We start from the raw sequence: 27,222 nt of genomic DNA, 5'->3' as shown, positions 1-27,222 counted from the left end.
AAAAACCTTTGATGTCTATTCATTTAAGCCAAAGCTCCTTAATCTGAACTCTGTGGCCCTTACCCTTCTCTTTTCTCCCTGCTTTATTTTTATTTTTAAACATAACTTTTTATTATTATTATTTTAAATATTTTATTTATTGATTTGAGAGAGAAAGGGTAGGAGAGAGAGAGAAACACTGATTTGTTGTCCCACTTATTGATGCATTCATTGGTTGCTTCTTGTATGGTGCCCTGACCAGGGATGAAACAACCTTAGTATATTGAAATGACACTCTTAACTGAGCTACCTGGACAAGGCTCAAAAATAAATTCATTTAAATTTAAAAATTCTTTTCAATTTTGTACAATTGAAATACAATATTATATTAGTTTTAAGTGTACAACATAGTGTTTAGACATTTATAAAACTCACCCAGATAAATCTATTACCCATCTGACACCATACATTATTATTACAATATTATTGACTATATTCCCTATGCTATACTTTACATCTTCATGCTCCTTTCTTTCTTAAACACCCTACTTATATTCCTGTCTCCAAGGCCTTATACCCCTCCCCACTTAGTTTTGCCCTACCTGGGATGCCTTTCTTCACTACTTTTGTTTAGTTAATAATACCTTGATTCATTCAACAGATATTTGTTGAGTAAAACAGTCCCTCCTTATCCAAAAGGAATACATTCCAACACTCCCAGTGAATGCCTACAACCATGAATGATACTGAACCCTATACAGGGTGGGGAAAAAGTAGGTTTACGGTTGTTCATATGAAAAATAATATAATTAATAAATAATATTACAAGAATAAATAAACTTTTTCATACTCACAACTGTAAACATACTTTTGCCCCGCCCTGTACATACTATGTTTGTTTTCCTTTATGTACATAACTTTTCATTTAAAGGAAACACTTCTTTTTGGCAAATCCAAATTGCCAGCGTCACTACTCTTGTGCTTTGGGACTACCCTTAAGTAAAGATCACTTGAACACAAACACTGCAACAGTTAATCTGATAACTGAGATGGCTACTAAGTGACTAATGGGTGGGTATCCTACAGAGCTAAATACCCTGGACAAATAGATGATTCACATCCCAGGTGGGAGGGAGCAGGTCAAAGCAGAAAGGCAAAAGATTTCTTCACACTACTCAGAACTGCACACAATTTAAAGTGTATGAATTACTTGTTTCTGGGATTTTCCACTTAATATTTTTGGACTGTGGCTGATTGCTGGTAACTGAAACCCCAGAGACTGAAACCATGGATTCAGATGGGGGGACCACTACTGTAAACTCTAAGAGGATAGGAATATTTGTCTGTTTTGTTTACAGCCGCTTTGTTCATAGCTGACACATAGCAGCCACTCAATAGTATTTATGGAATAGATAAGTGGATGCATGGATAGCACAGCACATAACAGAGAGGTATGGCACTAAAAAAAAATCAAAATTGGAGGTAGATAGTCCACGTCCGTTGCATTATTCCATGAATTTAGGTGATCCCTCCCCATTGCTTCCATCCAACTGCGTTAAATATAAGCACCCCTGCTCCAGAGAGATTAGAGGAACAACCGAATGGTCCCAGAGAAAAGACCTCCACCTGTTAACATTGAGAAGTTCCCCATTGAACATGCCAGCTCATCTATTGATCATGCTACAATAGGGCCTACTAATGAGTCCTACTGATGCTGAAAACTCTCGATCAGCTTTCACAATTTTTAACAGCTTTATGGAGTACAACCAATTTGTAGTAAATGCACATATTTAATGTATACAATTTGATGAACATTTTTATGAATTGATACCTGTGGAACCATCATCACAACAAAGATAACAAACATTTCCATCGCTCCCCAAAGTTTCCATGTGATCCATTCCTTTGGATGCAGTTCATCCCTCCTTCGAACCTGGCACCTAGGCAATGACTAATCTGCTTTGTGTGTTACGGATTAATTTGTATTTTATCAAATTTTACATAAAAGGAGTCATATAGTATAGGCTCTTTTTCATCTGGCTTCTTTTACTCAGCATAAGGATTTGGAGATTCATCCATGTTGTTTTATGTATTAACAGTTCTTTTCTTTTTACTGCTGAGTACTAATCCATGGTATGGATATATTACAATGTGTTCAATCATTTACCTGTTGGTGGGTTATTCCCAGTTTTTTACTATTACAAATAAAGCTGCTACAAACATTTGCGTACAAGTGTATACATCTTTATAACTATATTGGGAAGATGGGAGGAGAGAAAGTGTAGGGGTTGGTGTTATAAGAGACTTAAATCCTTAACCACCATAACACAACATTAATTAATACTATTTTTAGTTGTTAAATCAAGACATAGAGGAATCGATTGCATAGGTGAGGGGCTGCTGGTAGCAGCAGTCTCAGTAGTGACATGAGTTTGCACCTTCTCACCTGGGACCGCAGGGAACAGACTTTCTGGGTTTCTGGAGGGAGGGGAGGAAGACAAATTCTACCGGACAACTTGTGGGAGTTTCATGGAGGAATTGCAAGATGGTGAATATCAGGGGGACAAATCAGACACAGAGGGGACCAGTCAGACACAGAGGATGAGGTAGACTCTGACTTTGACATTGATGAAGGGGATGAACCATCCAGGGATGGAGAAGCAGAAGAGCCAAGAAGGAAGTGCCAAGACGTCACCAAAGCCTGTAAGGAACCTCTCAAGAGCTTGAGGCCTGGAAAGGTCAGCACCAAGCTGGTAGCCCTCAGGGGGCCCAAGAAGAGAAGGCACTGCTACCAATAGAACACAAGATGGTGGCTCTGACAGTCAGAAGTTCAAGTGTCAGTCTACAGCTGCACATACATGACAAACATTCCTGCAGGTACAGGAGAGGCAGGGCCAGGCACAGTGGCGGAAAAAGTCCCCACTGTGAGAGGCCACCGACCTGGGAGTTGCTGCTCAGGGAGGCCAGGATCACAGAGGCACTCAACTTAGTTTCACTGGAGACATGAGCTACTCCAGGCTGACAAAAAGAAGCTGGTTTACAAGAAGCAGAAGTGTCCTGGGCCCATAATTACCAATTATTCAGTGACAGTGCTGCTGGTTGGGAGCTGGGCCCTGAAGAAGAGAATGTTGATGTAACAGGACTTGATCCTGCTCCCACGGCTTCTGCATTGACTCCCATGAGAGGACAGGACCTGTACCCTCCTGCTCACTGCTCACATATCTTCACCTTTACTGATGATGTGACATTTGAAGAATGGTCTCCCCAAGGGCAGCCCCTAAAGGTCCCTGTTTGGAAGATCTGCCCAGTGACCCATTGTCCAGCTCTATACTGGGACCCTGTTACAGACATACCTACTATGCCACTGTGTCAGCCTTCAGTATCATCTGCGAGGCCCAGAAGAAGCACATTATCGCCCACAGACGGCCACCCACTGCCTCAGCACTGGGCCCTTCCTGGGCCCCTCCCTGGCTCAGAATCTCAAGCCTTGCACCAGAAAATCATCATCAAGTGAAGGGATAACTAGTCCAGAGAAACCTCTTTCTTGCCTAACTTGGGCTCTTGGGCTCTCAGTGTCTTCCCTCCCCCTAGTCTCTACCCTTCCCCCAACTTGTTGCTCCCTTTGTCATCTCTAATCTTTGCCCAGACCTTGTTTCTATGTTTCTTTCGCCAACTTTCCCCCTAGTTTCTACTGGTTTTGTTTGTGATTTTTAATCTAATAAAATCTAAAGATTTTCTTCCCTCCAAAGAAATAGCTCTAGAAACATATTACAGTAATATTTAAAAATTAGGCCCTGGCTGGGTGGTTCAGTTGGTTGGAGTGTCATTCCAAAAGGCTGTGTACACCAAAAGGTTGTGGGTTGGATTCCTGGTCAAGGCACATACCTAGGTTGTCGGTTTGACCCTGGATGGGATGGGTAGGGGAGGCAACGGGTGGATGTTTCTCTTTCACATCCATGTCTCTCTATCTTTCTCTCAAATCAATAAACATATCCTCCAGTGAGGATTTAAAAACAAAAATAAAAATCAGGAGGTATTTATAGTGCTAAAAGAGTTTTGAAAGTAGCTACTCTGGGAAATAGAACTGTGATATGAAATAGAAATCAGCTGTGTTTTGATACTAAGTTTCATAATGCTCTGACTTTTTTTTTTTTTTACCAAATACAAGCATCACTTTGATAAATACAAAAGTTAATAATTTTAAAGTGTAAGGATTAGCCACAGGAAAGATAATAAAGAATAAGAGAACACTGTAGATGCTAAATTGCTATATAAATGTAAAAGTTCATTTAATCTAAGATTGATAAATGCCATGAACTCCTAAGTAATGGATGTGTAAAATATTAATGTGTCTAAAAATTGACTCAGTACAAATGATTAATAATGCAATGCAGTTTAAGTGCTTAGTGATTTAGAAGAATAAAAAGTGCTAGAGACATGCCCTATAACTCAGCAATTCTACTTCTACGTATGCAAACTAGAGAAACATTGCATGTGTTCAAGGAAACGTGGACAAGAATGTTCATTAACTCATTGAACAACAGAAAGTTAGAGACAACCTAAATGTTCCTCACTAGGTAAATGAATAAATAAAATGTGCGTAATTGTATGAAATGCTCAGAAATGAAAGAGAACTAATCAGATCCACATATAACTTGAAATGAATGATGAATAAAAAAAGCAAATTGCTGAGTGACATTTACAGTAGTTTTTTATGTCAATAAAAACAAAACCTAATGTTTTTATGCATGCAAACATGTATGTAAAAGTATAAAAATGGCTGCAATGCTACCTACCAAATAGGTAATATTGATGGGTACCACGGGGTGGCGAGGAGGAAAAGGCTGAGTTTGGGTGTGAACGTCAAGAATGCTTTCAGCTTTCTCTGTAATTTTCTAATTTATTTCTCCTCCTCCTCCTCCTTGCACTTTCTTTGTCCTCCTTACACCTCCCCTTCCTACTCCTCTTCCTCATCATTCTCCTTGAGCAGTGTTCTTACACTACGTTATCTAAAAAGAAAACAAGCAAAACAACAACAGTAAATACTTACTGTGGTCTCCCTTCCTGAAAAAACATACCCAGAGCTAATAATTTTCAAAGAAATAGTAATTACCACTAATTTCATCGGAGAAATTTGTACCCTTTATGTTGTCAAGACGATAGCAAATACTATCAAGATGAACACACTTCAGTAGTTATTATCAGTTTGCATGATTCAACCTAACAAGGTGCCTTCTTGTTATTTAATGTCCTTTTACCTGTTTTGTTTCCGTTCTTAAATCCTGTGCAGTTAAAACTATGCAAACAAAACAAATATACTCTATATTTATGTAACCACAACTTTAATGCAAAAAAAGATAAAAGTTTTAAAAATCCATGAAAACAATGCAGGTGAAATATGGGATGATCATCACTACAAGCCAGTAAACTACTGGTACCCAGCGACGACAAACAACAAGCAAAAACAGCTGAGTCGATGACTTTGGGCTTCTAGCTGCTCGCGAGGACGAAATCCAGAGGAAGAAATGCCTCCTTGGTTCAATTAAAGGTAAAAAGTGGAAATTGAGGGACACCGAATGGGCATATCTCGAAGTAGGACTCTTGCTAAAATAATATTTTATTCCGTATAGGAGAAATTGTAATCAACTGTTATTTCGTTTTCTGTATTTTTTAAACTTCTACTTTTAAATAAAGGCCAGCCTGTCGCGTCAAAAGTCTAGGGTTTTAATTTTGTCACTAACGGACTTCAGTCAAATCAGGTCCTCATCAGTAACAATAGGCGTAAGAAATTTGAGTCTCCAAAGTCCCCGCCAGTTTTAAATTCTACGGTACGAGAATTTCACTTCCTACTGGTTCGCCAAAGACGTAGTTTGACCCTCTCGTCTCACCGTCCGCGCAGTCTCCAGAAACAATCCTAAGCTCCGCCCCCTCCGCTCCGGAGGGCGCGAAAACCCAATTGACAAGAAGTCCCTCCGAAGCCAGCCGGTCCGATTTGCGTTCGGCTTGCTTTCCGCGGCGGGGTCCCAGTCCTGAACGTCAAGCCTGAAGTGCCTGGCCCTGAGGAACCTCGCGGCTCACCGGCCGCGACCTACGGTCTTGGTTGCCCGCCCTTTTTCACCGTCTCTTCCCGCGTTCGACTTGGCTGAGCTGGGCCCAGCCTCCGCGACCGTTCTGGGCGGGTGGGCGGCGGGGAGTCCGAGACGGACCCCGCGTTCCAGCTCCTAGTTCCTACAGGAGCCAGCCGCCTCCATGGACTCCAGGCATGCCAGGCCGGGCCATACAAGGTCCTAGGAGCCGGGATTCCGGGAAGCAGGGAGCATGGTGGGGGTCCTGGCCATGGCGGCGGCGGCAGCTGCTCCCCCTGCGGTGAAGGACTACGAGATTGAGGTGAGCTTGAGTGTCCCCCTCCCCCTGTTGGGGGTGGGTTGAAACAACTTCGGATCCTGGAGGAGGAAAGCGGGACGTGGTGAGGCCCCGCACTTGGGACATTGTGTGGAATCGTAGCTGGAGTGTGTCTTGTCTTAAAGTCGTGGTAGTTCCTGATGAACGCTGGTATTCTGAGATGTTTGTGGGACCAGGTAAGTTAGGATGTAAGATTAACTCGACCAGTTCCCAGGCCCTGAACTGTTGGTGGAACTTGATGTTTTGGACTTGTGAAATGTCATGGAGCATCCCAGGGTTACGTCTGGGTTCGCGATATGGGATTATGAAATTTCAGCGCCGGAAAGGATCTTTAAGGTGGACGAGTCCGTCCATCTGTCTGTTCTAGGAATGCTACTATGACACTGACTGCAGGAGTGAAATAAAGCGCCCCAGATTCGTGGCTCTAGAGCTTAACACACAGCAGCCAGGAGTCCTCGCACGGCATGCTGTTACTCTCTTGTGTGTTATCAATGAAATGCACTAAATTTCAATGAAATACGCTAAGCTGTGCTTGAAGAGATTCTAATGCCTTTAAGTAGTAGAGCAGCGTCTTAGGCTGTCGCTCTATTTTTAAACCTTTTCTTTCTTTTTTTCATTTGAAGCACAATTATTCATAACCCAAAAGGCTTAATCCCTTCACAAAAATATTCATCATCGGTTTTTTTTTAAGTGCAGTGGTGATGTTTTTCCAACAATTAAAATTAATTATATTTTAATATTGGCATACGAGTTCTTAGCTTTTCACATTTTTAAATGTACAATAAGTGTATTTTTCTACAGCATAGGGGAGATATAAAGTGGTATGAGCCATTGACTATGCTAGATAAAAGACATGAAACATTGTAGATGATTAGTAAGTATTTAGTTGCATGGGTGAATCATTAAAAAATTAATCAGTAAATGACTACATAAATACATTTGAGATATGTATTTCAAACAGGACAAGATTCTTATGAAATATTTAGTAATAGTACAGTAGTGGACAGTATAATGGGAAAGAAACTAATAATGATATTCATTTTTTTCTTTTTTTAAAAACTACTGGTTGAATCTATGGCCATAGCACCCTGAATGTGCGCAATCTCATCTAAAAAACTACCGGTTGATTTTAAAGGGGGCCGGTGGTGGGAGGGGAAAGACAGAGAGAGAGAGAGAGAGAGAGAGAGAGAGAGAGAGAGAGAGAGAGAAAGAGAGAGAGAAAGAGAGAGAAACATCAATTTGTTGTTTCACCCATTCATGCATTCATTGGTTGCTTCTTGTATGTGCCCTGAGTGGAGATCCAATCTATAACCTTGGTTTATTTGATGGTCGCTAAGCTACCCTGCCAAGGCATTTTTAAATCTTTTCATTTCAAGCTACCATCGTAAATGAAGTATACATACTGGTATCATTGAAGTGAGCCAAGATGTATGTTCATTTATTTAACTGGGGCTCTTTCTTTTAAAAGAATTTAAAAAAAATAAACCCCTCAGTCGAGAATATGTTTTATTGATTTGAGAGAGAGAGGAAGGGGGGGGAAGAGAGAGAGATCAATGTGAGAAATGAGAAACATCAATCTGTTGCTTCCCATACATGCCCCAGACCAGGTATCGAACCCACAACCTAGGTAGGTGCCCTGACCGAGAATCCAACCCACAACCTTTTGGTGTCTGGACTGAAGCTCCAATCAGTTGTTCCACCTGGCCAGGGCATAACTGGGACTCTTTCCTAGTTTTTATTTTGTAAGTTTTATTTTTCAGTTACAGTTTACATTCAATATTACTTCGTATTAGTTTCAAGTGTACAGCATAGTTTAGACAATGGTATACTTTATGAAGTGATAACCCTGATATTTCAAGTAACCACCTTGTACCATACATAGTTATTACACTGTTATTGACTATACTCCCTATGCTGTACTCTTTCTTATTTTTTAGAATCAAGTAACTTTTGTCTAGTTAGTAAATGTTGTTATGCTCATAATTGTTTGTTAAATGTAGGTAATTGCTCAGCGTGTATCAGGTGTGAAGAAGGACTTTTGATACTTGAATTACACAGCTTTTTATTTTTGTGTGGTCAGTTTAATCTTTTTATTTTAGCTTCTTCTTTTGGCACCCTGCTTCTATTTCATAATAATGACACTTACTGTCATTATACACATTATTTTACTTATTATCAACCCTGCAATGAGGTACTGTTAATCTGTGTTCTACAGATGAGAGAAGGTTAAAAATTAATTAAAAGTAATTTAAGTTAATTAAAAAAGTTATTTGTTTAAGGTCCCACTAGTAGATGTCAGAGCCAGCACTTGAACTTAGATCTGCCTGACTCTGGAGTCATATTGTACCATTGATACCATCTCAGGGTGATAATAATACTACAATCCATAAGCATTTTCTTCTAATACATTACTATTTAATCTTAACATACAATTTTAATTTGTCCATAATTTATTTTGCCTCATGTTTATCCAGATGGTGAGAAATATGTCCCAATACCATTTACTTTTTTACTTTTTTTTTTTTTTTTGCTGGAAACTGGTTTATTATTAACCGTTTACTACTTCTTTGCTCACTAACTTGAATTCTTCTGTTATCATATAAAGTTCTTAAATATACACTTAAGTCTTTTTTTGGTTTCCTAATCCATTTCACTAAGTTGCTTGCCTTTATACATTGGTACTATGCTTTTAATCATGATAGCTCTGTAATGTGTTTTAATTTAATGTCTCCATTCATTATTTATCTTTCAAATAATTGTTAATCTGGCAAATTTATTCTAACAAATGAACTGAGGAAGTTAAAATAAAAAAAAGACTGATTTTCTTTGTAACCAATAAGCTTTTTCTATTATGTAAGTTACTAATTTATGACCAACAAAAATATGACTTTTTAGCATTATAGTCATTGTGATATTATGAGGGTAATAAATAATATAGGAGGCAGACAGTAACTTTTTATTTTATTTTTTTAAAGATTTTATTTATATTTTTTTAGAGAGGGAAAGAGAGGGAGAGAAACATCAATATGTGGCTGCATCCCGTGCGCCCCCTGCTGAGGACCTGGCCCGCAACCCAGGCATGGGCCCTGACTGGGAATCGAACCTGTGACCCTTTGGTTTGCAGGCTGGCGCTCAATCCACTGAGCCACACCAGCCAGGGCACGTACAGTAACTTTTAATAGCAAATTAAAATGGTGGACGTTTTATTCATGGTTAATGTCCACCGTAATTTTTACTTAATTAGTAAATTTTGGGATCCCAGGTTTGTTCACTGTGTACTGTTTCTTAGAAATAGAAATTTTGTTTATTTTTAACTAAAAAAGTAAAAATAGAACAGAATTAATATTTGTAGCATTCCTACCATGTATCAGACTTCACATGTTTTTGTGTAGCATATTCATTACAAATTCTGTGAGATGGATGATACTGTTTAAAGGTTATAGAATAAAGAGAGATAACAGAAATTAACACATTTGTACCTAAACATAGTGACCTTGAAACTTTTTTTAAAAAGATATCTTTATTTATATTTAGAGAGAGGGGAGGTGAGGGAGAAAGAGGGAGAGAAACATCAACATGTGAGAGAAATATAGGTTGGCCGCCACTAGCACATGCCCTGAACGGGACTGAAAACACAACCTAGGCATGTGCTCTGACTGGGAATTGAATTGATGACCTTCTGCTTTGCAGACTGATGCCCAACTGAGTCACACCAGTTAGGCCAAAACTTTTTAGTGAAATATTATATATACATTTACAGATATATATAGTAAAGGTATGACTTGATGTGATGTTCTGAATTGAATTAGGTTTAACTTTAAAGCTTTTTTTCTTTCTGATAATGTTTGCCACCTTAGGGAGCCTTCCTCTTTTATCTAATTATGTAAAATGCTAGATCCATGTTTGAAATGTGTGTTTTGTATTATTTTGCTTGAAATAAACCTTTTTTTTAAAAAATTATAGGCATGCAAAAAGCGAAGGAAAGATGATGACAGGTCTTCCTGTGAAACAATTACAAGATATTTATCACCAATAGAGAAGACTGAAGACAGGGTTTTCTCTCAGCCAAAATCCAGTAATATTCTGGATTATTTTAGAAAGACTTTACCCACAAATGAGAAGACTCAATCAGGAAAAGAATACAAAATAAAGTCATGTGCATCATTGCCTACTGACATTGGCAAAGACTGTAAAATACCTTTGGAAATGTTCTCAAATGTAGAGTTTAAGAACAGAAGAAAGAGAGTTAATTTATCTCATCAACTAAATAATATTAAAACTGAAAATGAATCTCCAATTGAAATTAATAGTGATGATAGCAAAGAAGACTCTAGTTTAAATCATGATTTTGTGGAGAGTAGTACTTCTGTTTCATTCTACAAGAAACATGTAGAAACACATGCAGAAAGTATTCAAGACATCAAAAACCCATCAAGCACTATGACCTCCAAAAAAAGTTCTAAGAAAGTAAATCCTAAACAAGGGACCACAAAAAGTGGTTGTAAAAAATTGAGGAAAAGGAAGCTCCGAGAGGTAATAGACCTATCTGAAAGTTTACCCTTGACAGAAGAACTAAATCTCCTTAAAAAAGATGGTAAAGATAGTAAACAAATAATGCCTCCCCTAATTAATGAAATTGAGAGTACTGCAAATAATGTAACTGAAACAACCCAGTTAACTGGTAATACAATAACTGTCTCATATGAGGAATTTTTAAAAAGTCACAAAGAAAATAAAGAGGAACAGATACCACACTCTACAATGTCAATTTGTATTCCTTCCAAAACTGTTCATGATAAAGTCAAAAGTGGTTGTATAAGTGATACAGAAACCTGTGAAATTTCCCAACAGATACGCTTTAAGACAGTTACTGTTCTTGCACAGGTTCACCCTATTCCCCTCAAAAAGACAGGGAAAATACCCTCAATTTTCTTGAAACAAAGGCAGTTGGAAATGGAAAATAGTCTGTCTGATCCTGAGAATGAACAGACAGTTCAGAAAAGAAAATCTAACGTTGTTATACGGGAAGAAGAACTAGAATTGGCAGTATTGGAAGCTGGAAGTTCGGAAGCTGTGAAACCAAAATGCACTCTAGAAGAAAGACAACAATTTATGAAAGCATTTAGGCAGCCAGCATCAGATGCACTTAAAAATGGAGCCAGAAAGTTTTCTGATAAGCAAAAAGAGCTCAGTGAAAAACCTCTAAATGAGGAAGGAAGAGACAATAATTCAAAAAAAATCATGGAAAATCCCAATATCCAAATGATTTCAAATAGTGGCAATTCACAGTCACACACCAATAAAGGAAGTTTTCCTAAGGAGAGATGTAAAAAGCTGAAGAAAAAGAATAAGAAAGTGTTAGATACTGGTGCTATACAAGGTGAAAATAGAGTGGAAAATACTCAAAAGAAGGAAACAATTTTTTCCTTTAAAGATAAACAAAATAAAAATAGGCTTAGAATGAGTTTAAGACCAAAGAAAAGAGAAGTTTTCAAAAATAGTCCATTAGTTAATAGTGAAAGTCTTGTTTGTGAAGATACAGCAAATGATGACCCTCTAAAGACTTTTTCTCTGCATAACAATAAGTCTTCAAGGAAAACTAGCACACCAGTTAAGTTTATACATTCTAAAGCTGAAACGGAAGACTGCTTGGTAAATGTTTCTACACCCAAATCAACCAGAAGATCTGCAAGCAGTAGTAGGACACCTACTACAATAATCATTGGAGATACAGATTCTGGAGATGCACAAGATAGTCTAGTAAAAGCTTCCACTCCAAAAACAGCCAACTTTGCAGAAAAGCATAACTTATATACAGCAGAATTAATAACAGCATCCTCTGATTCAGAGAGTCCTATTAGGTAAGATAAAGTTTTGTTTTTGTTCTAAAGTTTTAAGTATTCTGCATATACTGTTAGCTGGGAAGGGAAATACTTAAAGCATTAGAAAGTATTATTTTTTTTCCAGAACATAGTTTATTTATAAGGAAAAAAAACAAGGATCCAGAAATGCTAATTTTCCACATTTAATAAAGTCAGGTATGATTTCAGAAGAATTCTAGATATATTTTAGATGAGTCCTAAACTCATTCATAACGGTTTCTGGATAAAATATTCTTCAGATATGAATTTTATGCATTTAACAAATGAGATTAAAAATAAATCATAGAATTTTATTTCTTGGATAAACTGGGCCATGTGATCTATACTTGTATACTGGTTCTGGCTAATATAAGAGTGATCTAAGGGGCTAATTTTCGGTAAAGCTTATGATTTCTAAAATAGACAATTTATAATGAGTTTAATACTGAGATTGGCCTACTTTTGATTTAGTAATTTGAAACTAATGGGGTGTTTTTGTTTTTTTCTGTTTTAGCACTGTCCAGGAATTAGAGCTGTAGTTGGTTCTTTTCTATATTTAATTAAAATTCTTACACATTATAATCATTAAAATGTTTCTGAATATCTTTTTTTTTTTCAGAATGAAGTTCACCAGGATAAGTACTCCCAAAAAATCTAAGAAGAAATCTAAGAAAAGAGCCAAGAAATCTGAAGCAACTAATGGAGATTTTACCTCTCAAACGAAAAAGGTACTTTTTAAATATTAGGGTGCTCTGTAAGTGATATTCTATTCTCTTAATAACAACTACTACTACTATTGGAAGTAATACGCTACAAGAACATTCACATATTTCATAGATTGGTTATATGTTAACTACAACTTTATATTATTTTTCACTATTATTCTATTCCTCTAGTTAGTTTATTGAGACATCAAACTATCTCATTGTGAGCCCTGACTGATGTAGTTCAGTGGGTTAGGCATCTTCAGCAAACTGAAAGGTTGCTGGTTGGATTACTTTGTCAGGGCACATGCCTGGGCTTCGGATCAAGTCCCCAGTTGGGCGGTGTGGGAGAGGCAAGCGATCAATGTTTCTCTCCCTCTCTTTTTCCCTCCCTTCCCCTCCAAAAATAAATTAAATCTTAAAAAAAGAGATATCTTATTGTTAAACGAAAGCAATTGATAAGGACAGAGTCTAATTTACTTTTCCTAAATTTTGTTGGTGAGAGTTACATTCCAATTATTTTCCCTTGGGCTACTTTTAGGTCATGATTGAATGTTTGGTTTATATCTCTAGATTAGAGGATAAAAAGCAGGGTCTCTCAACCATGGTACTATTGACATTTTGAGCTGGCTAATTCTTTGTTGAGGGGGATAATCCTGTGCATTACAGGATGTTTATACATAAGATGCCAGTAGCATCCCAACTTTGCTATGATTCAAGGATATCTCCAGAAGTTGCCAAATATTCCCTGGAAGGGAAGAAAAATCATCCTCATTTGAAAGCCACTGCTCTAAAGGGAGAGGTAGGATAATATTTAAGAATAATTTAGCTGCTTTTGCAAAATGAGCTGCTTGTCTCTATAGAGATTTGGATTCTTTCCAGGGTGAGTAGGTATAGATATGTGTGTTTTTAAAAAGCTACCAAGGTAATTCAGATATAATCCTTGGGTGAAAACTACTGCTACAGAAAATTGGTATCTCTTTTTATTTTACAGTTATTTTTTTGACTGTATCATATTCCAGGTACTACGCTTAGTACTTATTAATCTCATAAAGTAACTATTTAACTGTTTTGTAGATTAATGAAGTTGCAGTTAATTGGATAAGGAAACATGCAATTTATATGTGACTCTGAGAGTGTCTTTCCCAGAGTCACACAACTGTAAGAGTTAGAAAAATGGTTCTTAGCCCATTGGAAAGCACTCTAGAATCTAGCTGATTATACCACAGCTAAAGTTTGAATGTCTGTGAGGAGAACTTTATCCAGTATATTTTATTCTACCTAATTTAATTCTAGAGGGTAACCTCAACTTTTATTTTAAAAATACCATGCCTTGGTTGTGCCATGTACTGCTTAGGATTGTGGTTTACTAATATAGTTTCCAGCAAGACAAATCTCAAAATTATTGTGTCCAAATTGGAACCCTTATCTGAATTTACTTAGGTCAGTTATTTTGTCTCACCCTATTTATCTGTCAGTGAACCTCTTACCACATGGCCTTGCTTTTTGAAGCCTAAGCCAGACTTGTTTACTAGCTCTAGAAGAAAATCTTAGTTATTTCCAGGGAGAGATTTTTCATATTTTATGAGAATGAGAGTAGATTGGTTTTCCAAGAGCTCCATATTCATAATAGCTCTTGCAGCAGATATTTACAGGTTGGCTTTCAGAATGGCTCTGGCTTCATCATTTCATGCAATAAATATTTATTTAATGCAGTCGTATATGTTCAGTATTGGGGAGACAGCTTGAAACAAAATTCACATGACTAGACTCATGGAGCTTAAAGTCTTACAGTGAATTCAGGCAAATAAACAGGCAACTGAATGTATGTGATAAGATTCATTCATTTACTTATTTATTTATTTATGAAGATTTTATTTATTTATTTTTAGAGAGAGAGGAAGGGAGAGAAACATCGATGTGCGAGAGATACATTGATGGGTTGCCTCTTGCAAGCCCCTAAGTGGGGACCCAGCATGCAACCCAGGCATGTGCCCTGGCTGGGAATTGAACCAGTGACCTTTCAGCTCACAGGCCAGCGCTGAATACCTTGAGCCACACCAGCCAAGAATATGTGATAAGATTTATAATAAAGAAAGTACTGAGTACTCTGAAAGCATATAAATGGGATGCCTAACCTCTCAGATATGATAAATAGGTACCTAAAGGGTAGAAATTGTCTTCCAAACATATGGAATAGTGTATGTAAAGGCCCTGGAGGCAAGAGAGAGCATTTTTATTTTAGGGACTAAGAAGTCGGATCAGGATTATAAAGGAATTTGGTTTTTGTTTTAAGTAGGAGAACTAACATGATTGGATTTGAGTTTTATAAAAATCACTGTCACTGCAGTGTGGAGAATAATTAAAGCAGAGAAGACTTGAGGCTGGGAAATTTTAAGAGGCTTTTTGTAAGAGTAATCCACATGAGATGTGACTGTGTTTTGAATGACAGTAGTGAAAAGTAGAAGGTGGTTACTTAGGTAGGAGAATTTAGGAGACTTGATGGACTGAATGTGAAAGAGAGGGAGCAGTGAAGCATGATACCCAAGGTTCTGGCTTGGGCTTTTGAGTGTTGCATTTCACCGAGATAGGGAGATGGCTAATGTGGGAGGAAGATGAGGAGTTTGGTTTTGGGAAAACCGGATTCTAGGTACTTATGGGACATCCAAATAGACCGATCTGTAATTAGCAGTTGCATCTATAGTCCTAACTCTTAGCAGAGATTTGAGCCAGAGAAAAGACTGAAGGAATCATTAGCATATTGATGGTAACTGAAACTCTGAAAATGGATGAGGTGATGCAGGAAAAGCATATTTGGTGAAAAGAGAAGCTATTCAAAGATAACGCTGGGGAAACTCCATAATCTTTAAGGACTGAGCAGAAGAAGGCATGGGCAGAGTGCCTGAACTGGTAGAACAAGTTGGAGAATTTGATGTTATGCCAGCGTTTCTTGGAGGGAGTGGTCAATATTGTCATGCAGCAGAGGAGTTCAGCGAGATGTGAATTGCAGTGTCCCTTGATTTTTAGCAGTCTTGGTAAGTGTTGTGCAATGAATGCACAAGTGAGATTGTTTGCCTAAGATTAGACAAGAGGGTGAAGGATAATTAGGTTGACCCAGAGGTGGGTTTTTTTTTCCCAGGTAGCCATGGTGGAAGCCAGTGAGGTCAAAGGAGGTAAACACATTTTTAAAGTGGTTGAAGTGATGTCCAGTGGAATCTAAGGTGGATGGGGAAGCAGAGGCTGATGAATAGGGAAGTATTAGAGGATTGAGATTCCAAATGTAGTCAGGAGTAACCAAAGTAACAGCTGAGGGGACAGGTGGCTAGGTCAGAAAGTAGGGTAAGAAATGATTATTTTTGAGGTGATAAAAGTATGGTTGATTTTAATTTTCCTTTTTATGTAAACATGAACTTTGAACAACTTTTATCAGAAAAATAACTATTAAAAAACACAGGTTTCAAGTAATAGCCGAATTACTTGCCAACATACATATATTTTTCACACATTCACTAAAACATATCTCTTTTTGTGTAACAGTTTGTTTCATTGATCAAGTTGTTAATTTAAATTTAGGTGGATTATTTGAATACTAACTGACCATAAAGTTCATTGGCCTGCCAAAAATTTTGCTAGCAGAACAACAAAAATCTATCACTCTACTACTGTAGCAGCAAATCCAAATAACCTTCTTACATATATTCTAAATATGCATGTCTATTCTTTTTAATAGCAAACATTTATTTAAAAAAAAACAGAAGTATGTAAAATGCACAAGATCACTTAGCACATCAATGACAGAATCAGGTCTTAAGACCAGACTTTATTCTAATCTAATGGTCTTTTCCATATGTAATACCTTTTCAATCTTTCTTCAAAGGATTCAACCTAAAGTGACTAAAAAAAGAATAGATACCATGAAGATGGTGGGGAAATAACCAACAATTCTAATCTATACCACAGACATCTTTCAGGATGTTTTTCACAAATGTAACTATATTTATCTGAATAAATTTTAAGTTTGAAATAATAGCAAACCAAGTATTACCAGACACAATTTAATTGCCTTGGTAATATTTGAATAAACATTTCTTTGTCTTTTATTTAATGTAATTCATGGTTCTATTTTTTCTACTATATATATTTTAATAGACTTTATTTAAAGAGCAGTTTTAGGTTCATAGCAAAATTGAGCTAAAGGTACAGAGATTCCTCGTATACCTCCCGCACCCACACATGCACAGCCACCCCTGTTATCAATACTAGAATAGTACATTGGTTAAGATTGATGAATTTATGTTGGCATATTATTACCTAGAGTCCATAGTTTACGTTAGGGTTTATTCACTCTTGGTGTGTTCTGGTATGTTCTGTGGGTTTACGCAAATGTATAATGACATGTATCCACCATTGTAGTATTATACAGGGTAGTTCCACTTCCTTAAAACTCTTCTGTGCTCTGCCTATTCATCCCTTCCTCCCCTGCTTAACCCCTGCAACCACTGATATTTTTACTTTCGCCATAGTTTTGCCTTTTCTGTTTTTTTCTGTTATTAAGTATAAAATGTTTGCCAGTGATCTAAATTAATATTTCACATTTTTCGTTTAGGCAATCACTACTTCAAAAAATGTATCAAAAGCAAAACAATTGATTGAAAAAGCAAAAGCTTTACACATTAGTAGGTCAAAAGCTGCTGAAGAAATAGTGATACCCTTAAGGCGTTCATCTAGACATCAGATTCTTCCTGAAAGGAACAAAATGTCAGACACAGAAGTAAGTATTACTTTATTAGTATAAATTCTGTCCAAGTTTGTTGTTTGGGGTGGGAGAAGGAAACCATTATAAAGTTAAAGGTAGAACTGTAAGGTAGCTTTGAGGTAGTGGGAAGAGTGTTATTTTCACTTAAGTCTTTGGCTCTCTTTTGCCTGTAGAATGTAGTCTTAATCCTTACCAAGTCTTTCAAGATCCTTCATGGCTGACGTAGCACTTCCCTTTCCTCAAAACTCTGTCCTTCCTCATATATAAGCTTTTGGCTCTATTCACACTAAATTATTCATTTCTCCCCAAATGATGCAATTTTCACTTTTTTCAGTATGTAGTCTCATAATGGGGAGATATATGGAGTTGCTAATATAATTATCTTGTCTATGGCTTCTAGCACTGTAATCTTTTGGAAATTCTAATGACATTAATTGTATGGCATTTTAAACATTTTTTTCTTATTTTTTCTTAGGACTTTGTAAAAATAAATTCAAGTCATACTTCTTTAAAGCATCCTGAGACAAATCAGAAGAAACTTCAGTGTCTAAATGATGTGCTAGGAAAAAAACCTAACAAGACTCCTAAAAATGTACCTGGTAATCAGATTTGATAACATTTATGATGAATGATAGAATGTTTTGGAGGGATTATTCTGAATGTCTTATAAAATTGTAAATTTTTGATTGTATTAAGTATTATTTCTATTTTAGTAAGTAAAGTTATAATGTGGTGAAGAGTTTTGCAAAAGGTAACTGAGTGTATTTTAAGTTATTGCATTTGTGTATCTATTTATCCTCAGTTAAGTTAGTGGTTCCCAAACCTGACTAATCATTAAAATCACCTGGGTAAAATTTTTAAAAATTAAGTCCTTTTCTTCTAGACATACTAATTAAGAATTTCCAGAGGTGGGTTGTGGGAATATGTAGTTTAAAAAAAAAATTGTTCTCCAAGAGATTCTGATAATGATATTGCTGGATTTGCGGGACCAAATCATTATATAGATTTTTTTTTAATTAAAAAAATTTTAAGGAGTTAATTTTTTAAAAGTTTAAAAAGGTGGAGATGTAATTTTGAAGGTAGCTGGAGGTAAGTAGAGATGATGAACATTTATACTAACCTAAATATTTATTTTTCTAAGGAAAAATGAAAGTCGCTCCTTTATTTCTTACCAGAAAAGCTCATAAAACAGCTGATCCTGTCCTTGGTTTTGATGAAAGCAGGTCAGTCTAGTACAAATTTTTAAATGCCAAAATGTTTTATGGATTGTATTTTATATTTATTCATTTACTTTGATGAGAAAGTATGTAAATTATCATTTGAAGTTTCAATAGGTTCATTTTATTTTTATTTTTTTAAAGATTTTATTTATTCAGACAAGATTGGGCACATTCAGGGCGGTATGGCTGTAGACTATTTATTCATTTCTAGAGAGAGGGGAAGGGAGGAAGGAGAGAGAGAGAGAGAGAGAAACATCTATGTGCGAGAGAGACACTGATTGATTGCTTCTCACATGCCCCCAACTGGGGACCTGGCCAGCAATCCACATATGTGCCCTGACTGGGAATCGAACCAGTGACTTTTCAGTTCTCAGGCCAGCACTCAGTCCACTGAGCCACACCAGCCATACAGGGCAATAGGTTCATTTTAAAAGATGACAGAATTGACAATGCTACAGCTGAATTTGAAGATCTTAGTTTTTTCAAACATTTTGTGGCCACCTCTAAACAAAACAGTTGAAAAATAAACAGGCAAACAAAAAAAATACCCAAAAGATGATTATGAACTTAGGCAGTAAATATTTAAATACCTACTATGTATCAGGCACTGTTTTTGGTTCTAGGAATATTACGGGGAACAAAACAAGGCACAATCCCTGTCCTCATAAGGCTTATACTCTAGAGGAAAGACAATCTATGATTAAACATTAATTGGACCAACAAATGAAATATTTCAGTTCTGCCAGGAAGGAGAGATACAAAGTTCTATTAAAGTTTATATAAAGTAAATTTGGTCTGGTCAAGAAAGGCTTTGCTGAGGAAATGACCCTCGAACTGAAGGATAAGCAGGAATTCATCAGAGGGAAGCAGTGTTGCGGTCAGAGGGACTAGTCTGTGCACAGTCCCTACAGCTGGATGGAGTGTAGTAAATACAGAAGATCGAAAGAATGCCAGTATGGCTTGAGCATAGAGAGCAGGGGAGAGAGGAATGAGAGTAAGCTGGAGGGGTGAGTGCCAGTCCAGTCAAAGGATTTTAAACATGTGTATGGACATTTGGACATTGAAAGTTTAATCTGACTGCTGGATTAATTTGGCTGTTGTATGAAGAGTGTAATAGAGAAGGGTTTAGAGTGGATACAGGAGTCCAGGTGTGAGATGATGGAAATATGGACTCAGATGTTGGGCATGTTGTATGAAAAGATTTAGGAGATAAATTTTTAAAACCGTGATGATTAATTAATTAGAGTTGGGATGGGGAAGAGGAAGGTGTAAGGATGACACTTAAGTTCTGATCTATGTAAGTGGGGTAGCTCAATGGAAGAAGACCAAATTTAGGGACTTTGTGTGTTCAGGTTATTTTTTTTTTTCTGTTTCAATTTTATTCATATATAGTTACATGTTGTTACATGCACAAATCTTAAGCATACAGTTTTGATAAGTGCATTATATTGAGATTTAACATGTTTGTATTTTACTCCAGAAAGGTTATTCTTTTTCTGTTATTCCCATCACCACCACAATGAAAGGTTTCTACTATTCTGATTTCTGTTACCATAGATTAGTTTTGTCGGTTTCACAACTTTACATAAACAAAGTCCTTCCCTTCCCTTTCCCTGCCCGCCCCTCCCTCCTTCCCTCTTGTCTCTGTTGATTTCTTTTCCTTTCAGTGTTGCTGGTCATATTTTCCTTGCATCTTTGTATTGTTGGTTAGGTTCCGTATTTAGTGTTTTTAATGTTACTATAAATGGTACTTTATCTTCCAATTGTTGATTTCTAGTATATAGGAATAATATTGATTTTTTTAAACTTAGGATTCTACAGTATGCCATCATTTATGCTATTATCTACATTTGTTTTACCCAGAAGAATTGTTTCGAGGCATAAATTAGCTAATTTTTGATTAGTCATACTTCTTTCTTAGAGTTATTCTTATGTTCCTAAATCTGTTGTGTACCATGAAAGAATTTTTAAAATAATTTATGTTGAAATAACTTGAAGAAAAGTTGACAGAACACTACAAAGACGTCCCATATCCCCTTCACCAAGATTTCCCCTGTCCTTGATTGTTTTTATTAAACAGTGCAGACCTTATGTACTATAAGATGACGCTTAAACTGCACCTGAGATTTCCTCACGATGAGACACAGGTCACGTGCTCTCGTGAGGCTTAGCACAGGAACAGTGGTTTGCTCTATTCTCAGTGTAGTGCAGAAGGAGGCACGTGTGACATTGACACATCTCGGCATTGATGATGTTAACCTTGATCAGCTGTGCATGTTGAGATCTGCCAAATTTTTCTGCCTTAAATTCACCCTTTTCCCTTTGAAATTGATGAATGTTTTGTGGGAAAATGTCATCAAACCTCCAGGTTTTAGGCTTAACATTGATGACTTCCACCTGAATCAACCACACTGTGATCGTTGTTAAATGGTGATTGTCTATCATAGCCATTCTTTATTTCTTTGTTAGTTGGCTGCTCTAAGAAAGAACTTTTGCATCTCCTTTTATGTATCTTTATTCTTTTACTCCTGGATTCCTATTTTATTTAGTGGGTTTTAATCCATTAATAATCACTCATTTTGATACTCAAATTGTTTCTAATTTGGTCCATGTAAGCCCTTCAGTATGGTTCCTTTGACATGTCTTCATCAGTTATTGAGCATTTCTTACTTCCTGGAATAGGAAGATGTTGCAGGCTCATTTTTTATTTGCCCTGCCACAGCTATGTAATCAGCCTTTTCTCCAAGAAGCCCAGGTTCCTTTTTGTGGACGGTGGTATTTAGAAACCCAAGATCTACTTGGTGCTTACTGAGGTATCAGTGTGTCTATGCTGTCTCAGCAGATAAAGCTAGGTAATAGACACATGCACATGCAACACACACATATCCAAAACTATATTTGTGTATATAATATTTAGTATAACATATATAGTACACATATATGTATATTTCATACTTGTACCCATCCCCTTACAGTTTACCTTCTGCTGTAGGTACATATTATTGTAATTTAGCTACAGTTTTTTCACCTATCTTTTCCTCCTTCCCTCCTATTAACGGTAAAAAAGGTTCATCTCCTCTTTTTCAGATTAATCCCTCCGATCTGGCTTTAGATCTCTTCTTTCCCTCATTTCCCTCTGAGCAAAAAGATAAAGAGAAATAGAAGTTTTTGTACCCTCTTTTTAATTATCAACCCAAATTTCAATTCGTAGATAATATTAAAATTCCCCCTTTATACATGGCAGGCTTGGAAGGATGTATAAGCTGTGACACACCTCCACCACACTCTTTCCTCCTCTGCCACTACCGTGTTACATCCTCCTACCTCCTTACCTGCCTCCACTGAAGTCAAGATTCATATGATTAGCAATATGAAGATAAGCAATAATAAGGGCACTAATGTTCCTATTATACTGGAAACAATATTACATTAGAAGTTCTTATATTAACATTTTGAAATATGTCACTCATTCTGTTTTCTGATTGTTATATATATAAATGCATTTTTTTAAAGAAAGGAAAACAAAAAACAAAAAGGAAAAAAACCTGCCACCCTAAAATAGCCTGTTAACATTTTGGCGAAGGTCCATAATTTTTTCTATATGTAATTATTTAACTTCGTTTTTTTAAAAAATTTTATTTAGTTTTAGAGAAAGGGGAAGGGGAGGAAGAAGAGAGGAATGAAACATCAGTGTGTGGTTGTTTTTCACACGCCCCCAGCTGTGGACCCGGCCCACAACCCAGGCACTTGTACTGACTGAATCGAATCGGTGACCCTTTGGTTTGCGGGCCAGCATTCAAGCCACTGAGCCACACCAGCCAGTGCACTTACTTAACTTCTTAACACTGTTAGACTTGTTTTCATGATAAGCAAAAAAGAATTTGACTAGCTAACGTCTTAGCTGATTAAATCTTTTCAAATTAAAAGCCATTAATTGATAGTTTTTGTTTTTTTTTTAAAGTTTTGATAAACCTTTATTTTCTTTTCTACATCATTTTCTTAAAAGTCAAGATACACCTGAAAGATCTCAGGATTGTGACATGCAGCTTAAAGCGAAGCGTGACTTTCTAATGAGTGGTCTGCCAGATTTGTTGAAACGACAAATTGCAAAGAAATCTGCTGCATTAGACATGTACAATGCAGTGAGTACTAGTTTCCAGAGAGTTGTTCACGTACAACAAAAAGATGATGGTAAGCTTGTTAATTATTGAATATTTTACCTTGAAAATGTAGAAGTAATATGAAACTATGTAAGTTGGTTTAAGATGAGGCTAAGGTTTAAGCGTAATTCTTAGTGATTTTAGCGGGAATTTTGTCTCTTCCTGTGCCTTTAACTCACTTTACCAAGGATGGCAATGGGGGCAGGAAAGCCAAAGGACATCCTCAGCCTTTACTAACCCTTATGCCAGGGGCAGCAGGCACACGTGTGTGGGACCGTAAGTGTATATTGTTCTCCAGAGAGGCACTGTGTTCTAAAAGGAAGGCAATTCCCTTCTGAAATTCTAGCATATGTGTGAATAGATCATCTTTAAGAATTTCTCATAGGAGTTCCAGCCCTGTCCTTTTCCAAGCTAGTGTTGAATGTTCCATGGAAATCTGTTTGCCTCCTTTCTAGAACAGTGTTTGCAATTTAGTACCCTACCTATTTTGAGGAATATTTTCTGAAATAGGTAACAAGTAGCAGTGCTTCATTGTCCTAGTTTACCCTATTCTCACAAGTACCATGCACAAGAGTGAGCTGTTTACATAAGCCTCTTTCTTATACAGTGGGGTTAGCTTGACCATAACCTAATTCTGTATGGACTCTAATGATGTAGCAACCACAGCTTTATTTTACTTATATGGTTTTTAATTGCTTGTAATATACAATGCCTTATATCTTTACTTTTTCATTGTTTCTACTTAGAGTTATTTTTGTCAGCACAGAAACAGTTTATAGTCTCCTCAACTGGCTTTGTGGTTTAGTTTAGTACACTCCCATTATGAAATGTATACTGTGTTCTGTTCCCTTTCTTTTCCTTTTGGGTTTCTGACCTTGATACTTTTTGAGTTTCATTAAGCATCTCGTGTGTATGGAAAACTTCTCAGCCTGCCTCTGTAATAATATTCTACTTTTTCTTTTTTCCCAGCTCTGCTGCTGGCCATTTAGTTGACGGAACCTTTCCTTGTTGTTTTTTTCCTAGTTCAGCTTTATATAGCATTTTCTTATACTGTGTTCAACTGTAGAAATTAATTATGCTTGTTTTCCCCTGATTTTGACAAACCCGTTCTCAGAAGCTTGTTGCTCTAAAGCTTAGTGTATCTATTTGTAGATGAGCAGATAGGGCTGACACAGAGAGCACCTCTTCCTCTTAGAACCTTAAGAGTTAGTGAATGCTTAACTGTTGTCTGGCATTCTGCTGAGCACTTTCTATGCATATCTAGTTTAATCCCCATAACAACTCTGGGAAGTTAAGTATTACAATTGTCACCATCACTTTTTTTTTTAAAGACTTTATTAATTTATTTTTAGAGGGGAAGGGAGGGAGAAAAAGAGGGAGAGAAACATCAATGTGTGGTTGCATCTCGTGCACCCCCTACCGGAGACCTGGCCCGCAACCCAGGCATGTGCCCTGGACTGGGAATCGAACTGGCAACCCTTTGGTTCTTAGGCTGGCACTCAATCCACTGGGCAACACCAGCTGGGTGTCATCCTCACTTTACACATGAGAAAACTACGGTTTAGGATCTTGCCCACACTCACCTAGCTAGTAAGTGGCAGAGTCTAGATTTGAATCCAGGTCTGACCTCAAAGTTAAAACTTTAAACCAAGATGTTAACTGACCATGAAATTTTTACCACGAGTAGCAAGATTGATTTTTAAAAGAGAAGAAAATTTGCAGATATTTGCATATTTTTAACCATAGGGAGGGAAGACTGAGTAATTTTATTAACAGTACTTTTTGGAGGTGACGATTTTGTTCCGTATGCACTCAACTGAGTTTTGATGCTTTTGTATTAACTATGTAGTTGTCATCAAGTCTTCTCATGTTTATATACTTGGCATTTGATAAATGGGTAGTATGTGAGTGAATATAATTAAAACAATTTTTCTGTCTTTCTTTAGGGTGCCATTTGTGGCATTTGAAACCACCCACTTGTCCTCTTTTAACTAAACTTAAACAATTGAATACTAAAGTAAAAGATCTCTCAAAATGTGTTATTGTTCTTGGCGAATTTTCAACATTGAATTCAAATTTGAAAAATAATAATTCTCATGTTGTGGTAAGTATTAGGGAGCTCATCCATTGTGGAGTGTTTCTATCACATCTTTTAGATGAAAAAAAATTTTGGTGTGGGGTAGGCGGAGACAAGTGTCTTTGAAAAATAAATAAATAAATAAATAAATAAATTTAAAAAAAATTTTGGGTATCTACTATTGTAGCCTAAAGTTGATTTTTTTCTAGAATTCAATTTTAAAAAATAAATCCCAGCTGAAGTACACATCTCTTTTAAATACTCTTAGAGCTATAAAAGCGTTTTAAGAATTAACGATAGCCAGTTTCAAAAGATTACATCATGTAGTACCTTTAAATACTTTGCAAGTCAGCATTAAAACCTAGTTATATGTGAAGTACAATTAGTTGAAACAGAACAATAGAAATATAAACTAAGTCCTTCAAAAGCTATGCAAATACAGTCTTTTCCCCTCAAGGTGATATTTAGTAACGTTGCCATGAAGGTTACATTTTGTGACTGAAGCTAATATTGACTTATTATAGACAAAGTAATTAGTAGCATTGTGCTTAATGTTAATAGATGATGTGGATCAGTTATTGAGTAGTTTATTCTTTATTTCAGTTTATGGGGAGAAGGAAGGACTTTACTGAAGAAGTAAGAAATCTTTTGCTGGAGGAAATTAGGTGGTCCAATCCTGAATTTTCTCTGAAGAAATATTTTCCTTTGCTTCTGAAAAAACGAACTGAGCACCAAGTACTCTCTGAATGTCATCATACACAAGGTTAGTGATAATTGTCATTTTTATGTTAACATTTTACTTTTGAAAGCACTAAGAGTTAGCGATTGACCTTTGGAAGTGGTCATAATGAAGAGATAATTGCATATAGTTGGCAGGGAGAATTTGTTCAAGTGAAGTAAGGCATCTTGTGCAATGTATTGTTAACATCTGCCAGCTTCTAGAGATGCCAACCCTAAGACAGCTAGCTATTAATAATTTGCTTAAGGAAAGCCTTAAATGAGGTAATTTGAACTTAAATAGCTTGTACAAAGGCAATCTAAATAACAAGATATTCAGCTTGCTTTCAGTATGCCACATTTGATTCTTGCCTTTCAAATAGTAAGACAATTGGATATTTTGAAGTAATCCTAAGATTATTGAGTATTAATTTTTTTATTAGTAAGCACATGCATTTCTCTTATTCCCCAAATAGAAATTCTACAGCTAGAGCCCAGTGTCAATCTAAAAGAAACCAAAAGGAAACGAGTAGAAACTGAAAACCTTAAGGCAAAAAGAAAGAAAACAAATGAATATTCAGAAAATCCAAAAACAAAAAATGGAAAACCGAAAGAATTTGACAAAAGAAACAATTCCACTGGGATAAAGCTAAATTCTTCCAAAGGTCGATGTTCTAAAACATGCAGGAAGAGTCAAGCTGCTTTGAGTACCACATGTAAAGTGGAAACAGAAGCAGTAGAGGATTCTGATGTTCTGATAATAGATGATGACAAAGCATCTACGACAGAAATATCTTCTATTCCTGGTAAATTAGTTTTTCTCCCTCTGGTCCTAGAACTCTTTTTGTTTTCTTCTTTTTTAATCTGTCACTTCCCCTCTTTTTTAATATGTGCTCGTTGCAAATTTAAACTCTATATGTATAAAATAAGAAGCGGAAGTCTCACTGGTTAAGTCTTATATATAATCAGATTAACAGTTTGATGTTTGGTCTTTGATTTTTCTGTGCTTCTGTAAATACATATGCTTTTTTAAAAACCTGGGATCTCCCTGGCCACTGTGGCTCAGTTGGTTGGAGTGTCATCCTGTAAACCAAAAGGTTGAGGGTTCAATCCCCAGTCACAGCACATACCTACGTTGTGGGTTTGATCTTGGTTGGGGTGCATATGGAAGGCAGCTGATTGATGTTTCTCATATCTCTCTCTCTGTCTCCCTCTTCCTCTCTCTAAAAGCAATGAAAAAATGTCCTAAAATGAGAAGTAAAGAAAACCCCTAAAAACCTTGAATCCTACTATATATGTTTTAAACCTGTTTCTCATATTTCTGACATGTTCTGATACAGGGTATC

At 36.6% G+C, this 27,222-nt stretch overlaps 1 protein-coding gene and 1 pseudogene across 1 annotated transcript in view; both read left to right on the top strand.

Annotated features, from left to right (window-relative positions):
- Positions 1–715: 715 nt before the first annotated feature.
- On the top strand, positions 716–3,493 carry LOC129070183 (vacuolar protein sorting-associated protein 72 homolog; annotated as a pseudogene).
- Positions 3,494–6,288: 2,795 nt separating this feature from the next.
- ATAD5 (ATPase family AAA domain containing 5) overlaps positions 6,289–27,222 on the top strand; it is a 43,143-nt gene continuing 22,209 nt past the window's right edge. Inside the window, exons 1-10 of the mRNA XM_054572992.1 lie at positions 6,289–6,366; positions 10,345–12,242; positions 12,862–12,970; positions 17,553–17,717; positions 18,178–18,301; positions 18,844–18,925; positions 22,929–23,113; positions 25,029–25,186; positions 25,763–25,922; positions 26,353–26,682. Of these exons, the coding sequence (XP_054428967.1) occupies positions 6,298–6,366; positions 10,345–12,242; positions 12,862–12,970; positions 17,553–17,717; positions 18,178–18,301; positions 18,844–18,925; positions 22,929–23,113; positions 25,029–25,186; positions 25,763–25,922; positions 26,353–26,682 (3,280 nt within the window). The 5' untranslated portion in view covers positions 6,289–6,297. The remainder of the gene's footprint in view (positions 6,367–10,344; positions 12,243–12,861; positions 12,971–17,552; positions 17,718–18,177; positions 18,302–18,843; positions 18,926–22,928; positions 23,114–25,028; positions 25,187–25,762; positions 25,923–26,352; positions 26,683–27,222) is intronic.

The sequence above is a fragment of the Pteronotus mesoamericanus genome, unplaced genomic scaffold (assembly GCF_021234165.1).
Source record: "Pteronotus mesoamericanus isolate MK-2021 breed Mesoamerican mustached bat unplaced genomic scaffold, CSHL_Meso_final contig_246, whole genome shotgun sequence".
In the NCBI taxonomy this organism is placed as follows: domain Eukaryota; kingdom Metazoa; phylum Chordata; class Mammalia; order Chiroptera; family Mormoopidae; genus Pteronotus; species Pteronotus mesoamericanus.
This window is presented reverse-complemented; position numbering and strand designations above follow the sequence as displayed.